This window comes from Dermacentor andersoni, chromosome 6 (genome assembly GCF_023375885.2).
Source record: "Dermacentor andersoni chromosome 6, qqDerAnde1_hic_scaffold, whole genome shotgun sequence".
In the NCBI taxonomy this organism is placed as follows: Eukaryota; Metazoa; Arthropoda; class Arachnida; order Ixodida; family Ixodidae; genus Dermacentor; species Dermacentor andersoni.
In genome coordinates, this window is record NC_092819.1 from 149,266,352 (window position 1) to 149,278,606 (window position 12,255).

General features: G+C 43.8%; 1 protein-coding gene across 1 annotated transcript in view; it reads right to left on the reverse strand.

Annotated features, from left to right (window-relative positions):
- Positions 1–12,255, reverse strand: part of spg (dedicator of cytokinesis spg) — a 168,197-nt gene that overhangs the window by 55,330 nt on the left and 100,612 nt on the right. Inside the window, exons 19-20 of the mRNA XM_050172253.3 lie at positions 8,266–8,447; positions 2,381–2,588 (exon numbers count right to left, since the gene is read on the reverse strand). Of these exons, the coding sequence (XP_050028210.1) occupies positions 2,381–2,588; positions 8,266–8,447 (390 nt within the window). The remainder of the gene's footprint in view (positions 1–2,380; positions 2,589–8,265; positions 8,448–12,255) is intronic.

The window sequence follows — 12,255 nt, forward strand, 5'->3', positions numbered from 1 at the left end:
TAACTCAGCTTGGCCACGATACAGTAGTGGTATGCAGCGAAGCATATAAGCTGTATCGTGGTGAAGCATATTTGCTGTGCAATGAAGCATATCAAAAGTAAGAAGGAGGCACTGTCACGGAGCCCGTGCTGGTGTTTAAGGCTACCCAACACTATCAACTCAAGCACCCAAACTGTGCAGCCTTTTCATGCATCTGGACAATACCACATGCCAGGTGAAAACCTTTGTTTGCTGCTAATCTGGCTAAGTGCCTAAAAACACTGTCTTCAAACTATAAATTTGCTCAAGTAGCGAACTTGGCAATATTTTTAGAGCTTCGTCCTAATGTAGTCGAGTACCACCAGGATGCTTCAATGGCAAACTGGGTTCAAAAACCTGCCTTTAGAAGAATCCAGGAAAATTTCAATGCCAAGGAACCAAGATATGTCCACAACAACAAAAGCTTCTGAAGAGACTCCTTCCACATCAGCACTGTCGAAAGACTTTGATAAGCTCATCACCCAGTGCAGCAATTTTCACTTGCTTGTGGGAGCAATTTTCTTTGCCACAAGCGCAGGTTCAAAGATTTGTGCATGACAAAATTTTGGGCCAAAAATAAAATCAGTCAGTGGTGGCGGAGGCATAGTGCCTACTGTTGGCTCGGCTTGCGAAGAGATACCTGCAGATACCAGACACTAGTGTGTCTAGCGAGCAGCTCTTTTCGATGCCTGAAGGTATGGTCACATACAGGAAGGTGTCGTTGCTCCCTGAACATGTCGAGCAGCTATCTTTCCTTCCTGACAACACTAAGCCTTTCATTAGAAAGGACGACCTAGGCTTGTCATTGGACTGTGCCCCGCTTGTGCTGTGGTAGAGCAGGGCCCATCAAAATTAAAATCTGCTGTTTCCAGGTTTTAGTTCGGAAGGCCCCAGCTTATCCTCAGACAGGAGCAGTAGAAATTCAGACAAACCTGGCTCGTCGTCGGTAGTAAGAGTTAAATAGCTGCAGTTACAACACGTCAAGCAAAAGTGTTCTAAAAGAGAATTTTGTTGACTACAAAGCATAATTTTCGTGCATACTATGTGTTGCGCAATAAACTTGCTTTTCTTTGTCATATCTCTGGTTGGTGGAAAAAATTCACTTTTGCAAAACCAATAGTATTCGTATAGAAAAATATTCTATTCGATTTGCACTTTCTTTTCATTATTCAAATTCACTTCACAATTGAAAATTTGATATTTGCACACCCTAGCAAATAGCTTATCCCTTGACTGAGCTCTAAAGCAGCAGAACAGTGGCACATTCTCGTCATTATCCTACGTGAAAACTTGTTCTGCAGCCATCTTGTAGTAACAATTGTGAGGATGGTGAAATTTTTCAATGCTTTTTTTCAACAATATAAATGCAGTTTCAGTTTCCTATGTGATTATAGTGCACAGGCAAAGTTTGAAATGATTTTTCAACGATAAAGAAAAGGCAAGCATTAGGATCTGGTAGGTATGGCAATCATTCCTTGCAAGTTGTGTTTTTAATGCTAATGATTATGCATGTGAATGGTAAACAGAAAAGAGTGTAGCCAGTTCTTTGACAAGCACATCTGCACATATATGAGCATGTGTTTTAACAAATTTCAACTGTAGTTATTTACTTCACTGCATATATGACAAAAAAAAAACACTTTCTCATTCAGCTGTTTCCTTCCCAATGTAAACCTGGGTGAGCAGCTTTTCAAAGCCAAGTGCAGAAAATGGTGAAAAAGTAGCACTGTAGAAAATGTACCGATATGTGCAGAATTTTCTAGGAAAATAAATGTAGATAACTACCTGCCAAATTTTTAAAGATACATATATGCCGAAAAACTCAATTCCTAGTTATGAGGAACGCCGTAATAGTGGGCTCCAGATTAATTTTGACTCCCTGAGGTCTGCTGACATGCACCATAGCACAAGCATTTTCACATTCTGTCCCCATTGGAATGTCACTGCCACCACAGGTAGGAATTTCACGTGCAACACAGAGCTCCGCAGCACAACGCCAGGGCCACTGAGACACTGTGGCAGAGGGCATTATTTTAGAATAGTATTCTATGGAGCCACAACGTAACTTGTATGCCGAATACATTTCAGATCAGAGCTTAAATTTAGCAGGGTTTGTAATGGTTTCGGAGGGCTTGAATTATGTTTAGCCAATTTCTTGAAGCTCAACTTGCAGGTTTTGCAGTTACCAGTTGGCTTTGATGCGAATTCGCCACCATGCTCTCAGCCCTTCTGTGCCCATTTGTCACATTCCAGTTGATGAACAAAGAAGCTGTCCTCATCTTTTCGTTCCTTTGTTCGCGGTAGTGAAAATTCGCACTAGCGTACCTTTTTCTCAAACAAGAAAACCATGGCATTGACTCACCTGGAAACCCGCCAGTAGCCGCATGTCGCCATAGCGCTCGATGAGGCGTGCTCTCTGGGTGGGCGACAAGTGCTCCAGCTGGAGGGATGGCTGGGCCAAGAAGTCTGAGGCAAGCCGCAGGTACTGTAGCCAAAGTGGAACATCCAGTGGTCGCAGGAAGTGCGATGCCAGCAGCTGTGCCAGCTCCTGCAAGGCCCCCAGGGCCACACTGCAATGATACCGGGGATAGAACAATTGGTGGATGCCATTGCATCCCCTCTCAAACATGGTGGTAGCTGCTGCTACCGAACTTGCTTGGCTGTGTCTGTTCTGAGCCCCTAAAGGGGCAGTAGCTGCAGCACCCTCTATGAAAGATATCAAATGTGTACTGTATTAACCTTTTGTAGTCAAGGGCATTTGCCCACTTTACAATTATCCTGGCCACAAACTATTTTGCATGTTTTGAATGCCACATAGAAAGAGCACTTGTGTCAGCAAACATGTAGTAAGCAATTTATTTCAGAAACCTTTCTTTATTCCTGAAGCCCTTGTTCGATGTCCAGCCAGCATTGTTGCGAGTGATGATGTCATAACTTTCTTTTCTTTATGCATATTCATGGCAATATATTTTGTAAGAGTTCACTATTTGTAATTACCATTTAACAGACAGCCATTGCTCACAGAAAACTGTTTCAGTTAAGTCGCTAAACCAACCATCTGGCTGAAAAGCAAACCTTATAGAATAACTTCTTCAGCCAAACTTCTATAGCAAAACATTCTGCAATCTTCTTGCACATATTATATGGCTTTACTAAACCAAATAAAGCAACGAATAGTGGAAAATAATGTACTACATAACTTTCTTTCGACTTTTACCGTTTTGACACAAGAATTTACACATTCAAATATTCACTTTTCCCGACATTTCGTTAGCGTGGCAGACATCCCTTCTAAGGTTACGGATGCTCAACATTGTAATATGATTTTGAAAACACGGTTTTTGAGCAAAATTTTCATGTCAGAGTGGTGGAGGCTTTGATACAGTAGTGGGTGGACATTGAAGAGGAGGGAGGGAATGTGGAGAGAAGGTTGTGAGAAGGTTGTGAGAGGGCATGTGTAGAACACAGCGCCATTTGGCGTCGTCACGTGACGATGTCATTCCCACTGCCGTGGATGTACACCTATGCTCGGCAGAAGCGATGTGCCTGAATGGCGTGTGTTACACCAGTTCTCTGGATTGGGACTTTGTGCAACACTGCACAGATGGCCCGAAATGGTCCAGCAAATGCCAAGAAGCTTGACAGCAGTGAGAAGTGGCCAACGCACTTGAACGAGAAGCTTCATTTACTTCGGCGATCCTCTTCGTTGGTTTATGGATAATTTTTTAATCACTCATACTTCATGACTGAGGTCAGATCAGTGAAGGCAAACGTCATCTACACCGATAATTTGTGCTGTACATAGCTCACAGTGCTGTAAAAACAGCAAGTCCTTGATGAAACTGGCAGAATGGGTGCCACTAAGTCTGCTGCCACTATCAGCTTCATGTGTTCATGTTACCATTCTGCATTTGTTTGGATTACATTGAATTATGAAAACTAGTTCATATTTTTTTAAGGTTTCATTGACAATAATTTTTTTTTAATTTTGTGCCTTTTCTATTTTCGTTCCTGCGAATAGACACATGAGTGTGGCACTATATCAGCAGCAGTCTCATGAACTTGTGCTTGTAGATTAGACAAAAATAGCCAACAATCAAATTATACAGTAGTTGTACATGAACCTACAGTGCCTTTTTTGCCCTTCATGTAAAACAGCCCTTAAAGGGAAGCTGAAACGGTTTTCAATTTCCATGAATTGCTGGGATTGGGAAGAACAGACCTAATAATTTATGGTTCCGAAATTTTTTTTTTCGTTTTGTTAATATAAGGGCCGGAAATCACTTTCTAAATCACCCGCGCGGACACGCCCCCATCGCTTCCCGGAGCGCCGGGTGAGGACGTTGGCAGAGGAGAGAACCGGCGAGAGTGACGTCATGGGCGGAGACCGAGCCAACCGAGCTGCGGACCGGCGTGCTGACATGTGCTGGCATGCCTCTTTCCGTCCTGCGCTTTACTAAACGACGCTACGAGAGATCTGCCACCGCTCACGTTTGTTTTCTTTTGCGATTTTCGTGAACTGTGCTTCCTTTTTGTGCTGCGTGAGTGCCTACAGCCAAGGGCGCCCAACATGCCCTCGTTCTGTGCAGCATTCGGCTGCGCGAACACAGGCGGGCGAGACGATGTGGTGTTTCACAAATTCCCGAAGGAAAAGAAGCCTGCAGCGCAGTGGGTACGTGCGGTGAGGAGAGATAAGTTCGTGCCGACGAAATCAATTGTGCTGTGCTCGGACCATTTCCGCGACAGTGACTATCATTGGAGCTTGACAACGATGCGGGGCAATCGGTATTACAGTTAAATCGGCGCGACTGAAGCCCGGCGTTGTTCCGTCTATATTCTCCTACAAGAGAAACACCTCGCCGCCTTCAAAAGCGGCCTTCACCAAGAGGAGAAAGCGTGAGGTAAGGGTTTTAATGTGCACACGGGCAATTTTTTACCAGATGATCACCTTAGTGTCGAACAAACGGTCTATACGACGAAGCGAGGTGGAGGCACAGCCGGGAATATGCACCTACGTGCAAAGTGCTTGCCGTTTTCATCCTGTTTTGCCTCTCCGCTTTGTCACGGAACACTGTACTATAGCTGTTTGTTCGGCGCTGTTCTGATACGGTGAAATAAATGGCCGGGGGTACGCTTGCGCATGCAGTGATGTTTGTTATTCGTCCTACCTCGCGGTGCCCGCAGATTTAGCTGTTCAGCATTCGTGTTCAAATCTCACGACATGAGGCGTTACGGTAATGTTTTCATGCTCGCGTTAGAGTAGTTGAACTCGGCGTGTAAAAACTTTGTTCCGTAGATTTTGCACTCACAGCTTGCTACCAGCAGCGAAATGCCGCAAAAGCGAGCGTCGGCACAGCCGCGCCCGTGGCAAGGCGAACGGGCTCAAATAATGAAGTAACGTTGTGAGGTATTGAAGTTATCAGCGTTCGACGTGGTCTAGCCCAATACAGGCATCGCTGCTTGGCAAAAAAAAATTTTTTTGGCCTTGTTCCTAGGAAACTAGCTATGCATCACGCATGGGAAAATTATTATTTGAAAGTAATTATATTACATTACTCATTACTGTCTTATTACGCTCATTGATTTGAATTACATTACCAATTACCGCCTTAAAAAAGTAATGGTATTACTTTACGATTGCTTCCAAAAAGTTTTCATGCATACAAGAAGCAAAAAGCAATGTATAAAGGGACGCCAACCTTTCTTTAAGGTAACATACACTTTCATGCCCTCCCCCCATGTTTCTCAACGACACCTCACCACATTACCAACGTTCTGACGCCGTACACAGCTTACTGGTGCATATTTAGCGCAATTACTAAATTACTTTAGCCATGAAATTACAGACAAAATATTTCACATTACTATCACTCGACAACTAATCCATCACATAAATTACTGAAAAAGTATTTCAATTATTGTAAGTAATCCAACTGCTGTCATGTATACTGATATGCTGAAATTCATGACATCCATGCCTTGCACTCTTTCAGATACTAGCAGAGCTCCTTGAGAACCGAGCCCCTGATGAACCTGTTCCACTACCATCACCAATCGAAGATTTTGAAGCAGCCAGCGTGACACAGGCATATAATGAAGAGTTTGAAGCTAAGATTTCCAGCGCGCGAGAAGGTGCACACATCGCTCTCGCTGTTGGCACACTCAACATCGTCGTTGCCGCCGTTGCCGCCATCGTTTTCCGTATCGGCTGTGGGTTCAAACATGTACGGGGAAAATACAAGCTGTCGGAGACAGCGAGAACGTTCCATCTTACAACCCAGCTATGAAGCCAGAACAGCAGAACCGCGTGCTACCAGAGAGAAAGGAATGGTGCTACCACAGGTGCTACGCTCTGAAACGGAGACATGCGGTGGCGCCGACCGGCGACTACCGCCAACGACGTCACAGCGGCCCCGACCAATCACGGGCAACAGCGGCGTTCGCGCGATGCCCTGAGGCGCTGGTGCGCGTTTTCTTGAAAAAACAGCCGCTTGCGTTTGTTTCCGCCTTTTTTGAACCAGATATTCGTGTTCAGGGGACTCAAAACTGTAGAATGCCGCAGAGAACACATTTTTTTCGAAAAGTGTTTCAGCTTCCCTTTAAACTTGCACTCAACTTTGCCAAGACACTTTTTTTTCACCTTAAAGCCTGCTTACGAAGGCCTATGTCGTGAACACTCAAGTGAAGCAATTCACATGTGGGGTTTATTATTATACTGCAGGCCAACCTGGTCCATTGTAGATGCTATACAGTTGTTAGTATGAGGAAATATGCAATGGTTATCACCAAAGCAACATCGTTAGCAATATGGTCAAGTCCCTTTACCGTGAAGTGTGAAAAGTAGTTGAAGAAAAGTAGGTTAAGTGTGAAAACGTGGCGCATCTGACACAAAAATACCTTCATTCCATCCAATATTCATTATAAGCATCCACGTGTACATCGACAAGAATAAAGTTACGATAATTTACACTTAACTTAATGCATATCTGATAAATTTTTATATCTGTCTTCATTATACTGAGGTTCGACTATAAAACTGAATAAAACAACTACAGTTTGCATAGATGAACAATTGCATGCTCCAATTACCCAGAAATACACAGCAGGAGAAACTGCATCTGATATACAGTCAACGACTAATTTTTTGGATATGCCCGATAAGTCGGATGCCTTCGAGGCACCACCATGCACCTGATAGAGCCAACATGTAAGGACATTTGAAACTTCAGACGCTGAAATTCTTTGCTGTTCGACTTTCAGGATCTTTTGCTGTGACCACAGGTCTCAAATGGCAACAATCGAAGCCACCACTACTGCCATTTTGATTATCTCACAGCATCAAACCAGCATTCTCGCACGCCAATTTGCAAGGAGCTATAGCCACTGTGGCCATGCTAGGCCTAGCTGCTTAGACCTTTGCTACCAACCTTCCTGCCACTCGGTGCCATGTTGCCGATGGCTTCAATGCTCAGAAAGTACAGCAGAAAGTAAGGGAGAAAGTACCGATGTTGCATAATACCAGTTTCCAAATGTCAGCTTCTCCATAATACAGCAATGTTACACAGTCAAGCATACGCAATGTATTGCAGTGAAGCACAGCAAGAGTGGAAAGAGGCAACTGTCGCAGTACAGCGTAGCATTCACGTGCACACATCAACTGTCAGTATGGGTAATGACATGCCTAATAGGAGTATTGGCAGGCCTTCAGAGCTGTTTTGGATGTGCCTCAGGTGATTTTAAAAGCAAGCAATAATTTTTTCGAACTGCCCGATTTTTCGCATGTTTTCAAAGCCCCTAGGAAGTTTGAAAAATTGGACGTTGACTGTATTAGCAAAGCAAAAGCTCTGTGAGAGTGAACAAATAATGGGTAGAACATTGGGCTGCTGTCCTATGGGAACCTGGCTTTAAGTCCCACTACTGGACATATAATTTCTACAGAACTGAGCAACTGCTTGTGTTTAACACATTCTGACGTTCTCGTGACACATAAACTGACATGGCAGTACATGAACATTATACCTCCTTGCCACACCTACACTACTACAAAACTTATTATGGCACAACATGCTCCTGCACAGGCGTTTACACTCTCCCATGCAACTCCTTAACAACACATCTCCTGCGTGAGTACCAAGAACTTCCGCTGAGTCATCAAAGTGAGACCCAGCAACTGACCGATTAACTAACCAACGTCGAAACGCGGGAGAGTTGAGTAAAGAAACCTTCAGTATCACCCAATCCACTCACTGGTTAGCGAGTGCACGCATGACGGCCCAGTCAGCAGGGAATGTGGGACCCAGCAGCAGCCGTCGAAGCACCGAAAGAGCACAGGCCACACCCTCACGGCCACCATCGGCACCCCACAGCTGTGCATAGTGGGCCTCGCCAAGTGCTCTCACCACACCCAACAGGCACGCTGACAGGGGTCCCTGGGCAAGGCGCTCATTTGATTAATTGGTGGGGGTCTATAACATTCCAGTACAGTAGTTGGTACACAGTTGGCATCACATCGGTGACTTACAAAGATCACACCACCAAGTTGGTCGCAAATTTCGTGAATTCACCATTGTCTGATCCTCCAGCTCTGCGACTGGAATCGCAAAGCTGCTGAACCAATCAGTGGTGCAGGAGCAGGATGTCAGAATACACTGACGGCTATTTTGCATGGCCATGGTTGTGCAAACAGATGTGAAAGGTAGCAATGACACGATAATTCGGTGAGACGACAGGCCTCTCGCACTTGCCAGTGCAAATATCTATCGCTGTGAGCAGCTTTTGAGTTGCCAGTTGCAGTTGGTCATGGCACTTCTGTTAAAATGCCGGACCAGTTTGAATGTCACCTATAAGAGACACTGTATCCAAGGGCTCTAGATTACAGTATTTCAGGGGTGGTACTCTAGGGCAATCACTTTCACAAGATTTCACAAGACCCTACATTAGAAAAGTGCAAGTATATAGCTGACAACACTCATGGCACTGTGCAAAAATAGTGAGCTTGGCCCAGTTCCAGAAACGCTGTCGGCCGTATACACAGACGTGTACAGTGCCGAGTCCCGCGAAATCTCGTAAAAGTAAAACTATCTCTGAAAGTTATTGCCCTAGTATACCACACCAGATTCTAACACATGCCTTTTCTCCCAGAAAAATCTGTCTAAAATTGCCTGCATGTTATCAGATACCAAACAAGAACAGCATTCCCGGCAATGGCAAATAGCATGAAAACAGCCTACAGTCAGAGCCAACATCACTGTTGCTGTCATCACTTGATGGTGATGAAACATTTATGTGTAGGCCAACAACGAACCTCTGCTTTCATTACGAAAGCTCGTACAGAAGGAAAGTAATTCTACATGCTGAAGCCAGTGGCAGCACAACTGCATCGCATGTTCTTTGAGCTTTTGACTATGACTTTTGACATGCATGCTGATTAGTTGGACGAATTGGTAGCTTGAGGCATGGACCAGAATCTGGTTCACGATCACTTCAAATCTAAAAGAAATGTAGTGCTATATCAAACAGAGTGTACTACACAGTGGTAACATACTGTGGTCCAATTTCATTGTGTGGAGGGAAATTTCCGGACTTTTTGCCATGACCACAGGTCCGAAATGGCGTTATCACAGCCACCACCATTGCCATTTGTATAATCTCGCCACCTCAAACAGGTGCTCTCACCTGCAGATCCACGGGCAGCCATAGCCACCACCGCGCAATGCCATAGCTGCTTCGACATTCGCTACCAAGCTTCTTGCTGTTTCGTGCCGTGCTTTTCATTGAAAGAATTTGCCGCTATCAGCAATGCTGCTGAGTCTGCCTTTGTAATCCTCGCCAATGGTTTCGAAGCTCGGCAAACACAACGCATTGCATAATGCCGGTTCCCAAAAGCCACCTTCGCCTCAATACAACAATGTTACACAGTGAAGCATACACGATGTATTGCGGTGAGACATACTAAGAAAGGGAAGAGGCAATTGTCACGAGACAGAATCGTTAATTATACACGGGTGCACCTGCTGTCTCTTGTCACAGTATGAGTACTGATATGCCTGAGTGTACTGGTGGGCCTTCATAGCTATTTCGAACGAGCCTGTGGTGAGTTGAGCCCTTGGGAGCAGTAGAAGGCATCCATTCATTTTTTCGGGCTGCCCGATTTTTCAGACGTTTATGCGACCCCTAGGGAGTCCAAAAAATCAGAAGTTGAGTGTATAGGGTGACTGCTACATGTTAAATAAATATGAGGTATGCATTAGCTCAGGCTGCACATGATTTCCTTGCCCTGAAATGATAAATCTTCCATGTGCATCTTTGGCTACCTACTCCATCAAGATGTGGCTGCGATGTAACAAACTTGCAACCTAATCCTCAGAAGCAAAATGCTGAAGCCATCAAGTGAGGCACAATGGCAGGTGTTAGCAGTGGAATGAAAGAACACCACACCAAGCAGTACAAAATTCATGTAAATAAACAAACATCGGTTTTTTCAGGTGAAATGCAATGTATTACATCAGGGTTCTTCCCACTATGAATGGCAGTGGAAAAGGTGCCGACCACTCTAGTTGACTGGTCAAAATGAGTTTATTATTATTATATTATTATTATTATTATTATGCAATGCCCCCATTTCGAAGCTATCCTAAAGAGGAGAGACCTGAGCTTCAGATAGTCCCAGCGTCGTATTTCACCATGCAGAAATACTAGCAAAAGAAGCCAGAGCCAGTCCAGATGTGAAGAAGCAAACAAAAATAAAAACAACAGACAACTAGCATTGTGATTTGTTACTATTGCAATGTGGACACAGGAAGCATTCCTTTTGGCTGGCACAGATTTGAATGGCCGGCACGTGTTTTTCGCAAATTTTGAGTGGCAAATGACTGCGCATTTTTTTGTTGACACAGCGAAGTTTAGCTATTGCAGTAGGATGCATCGCTGGCTCTTGTCAGTTTCTGTGTTGCATCAAAAATGCAAAATTGGTGAATTCCTGTTTAAAATGGCAGAACAGGCATATCGCAAAAAAGAGAGTCTTCGTTGCATGTTTAACCTCTCTTCCTTCCTTTTAAGATGTCGACTTCTCAAGAATTTCTGGGCAGAACCCTGTGTTACATGCAATAGCAGTTATTCACAATTGAAGCAGTCTGGACAGAAAAAGGACAGCTCAAAACAGTTACTATCACAGCACTATGGATGATGAAGGGGCTGCATGCCATGCATGGGTGATTTTTGAGAAACAGTAGAACTTTACTTGTACATTCCTTGCCAAAATGAGAGTGAGCAAAAAATAATTATCTGCACTGAGCTACCAGAAGACGATATCGGGTATGCTGTCATAAGGGCTTTTAAAAAAGACTCACTAAAAATAAATGTTAAGATAAGCTGGATTACTACATTATACTTTAATGCTTCTGGAATACCAGAAGCATCAGTCTTATAATGAGTGGATCCTTATTAAGCCAGAAAAGACACCAGGACAAAAGACAGCGCTGAGGTTTCCATGCTAGCTCCTCATGACATCACAAATTTTGGACAGCATCTGCTCGGAACTAGTTAATATAGTTGATAGTTGCCAAGATTTGTGACATCTCATCCAACTTGTGCTAAAACTTCACAGGGTCGATGCCACTTCTTTGTTTAATTTTTGCACCTCCTCCAGTATGCCAATCATCCTCTCGGAGTGACAGTGGCCACTTTGAAATTGTAGAAGTGCAATGCTGCATAACTTAATATTCCTCTAAATCTCTAACTGACTAGTTTTAGACTAAAAAAAGGCTGCAGTTTGCACAACTGAGTGCATGTATAAAGAATCAAGGTGTGTGAAAAGAGAATCTGAGACGAATGAAATCTGGGAATACAGCCAGACTTGCAACACCCTTTCTCTGTACCTTTGGGGACAACGAGAAGCGACTACTATCTCACTGCCTTTAGTAAATTTCAGGCTTGTTGTTTGTTGCTTGACAATGTGATGTGATTAGCTGTTTTTACAGGCAAAGACATAATGCTGCAATCAGCAAACATACTTCCTGGCTTGGGGTGTTATATTTGACACATAAATGTTCCATTGGGAATACACATCCAGCATCTCTGTTGAGCATCATTATCTCATAAACACTCAGTCAGTTTTGCAATTTGTAGTCTTTATATATAAAAAGTTCAAAGTTCAGAAAGCCTGTTAAGAAATGTAAATGATTTTAACATCACAACAAAAAGTGATCACATGATGCATGCTGTATTCCTTATACACCG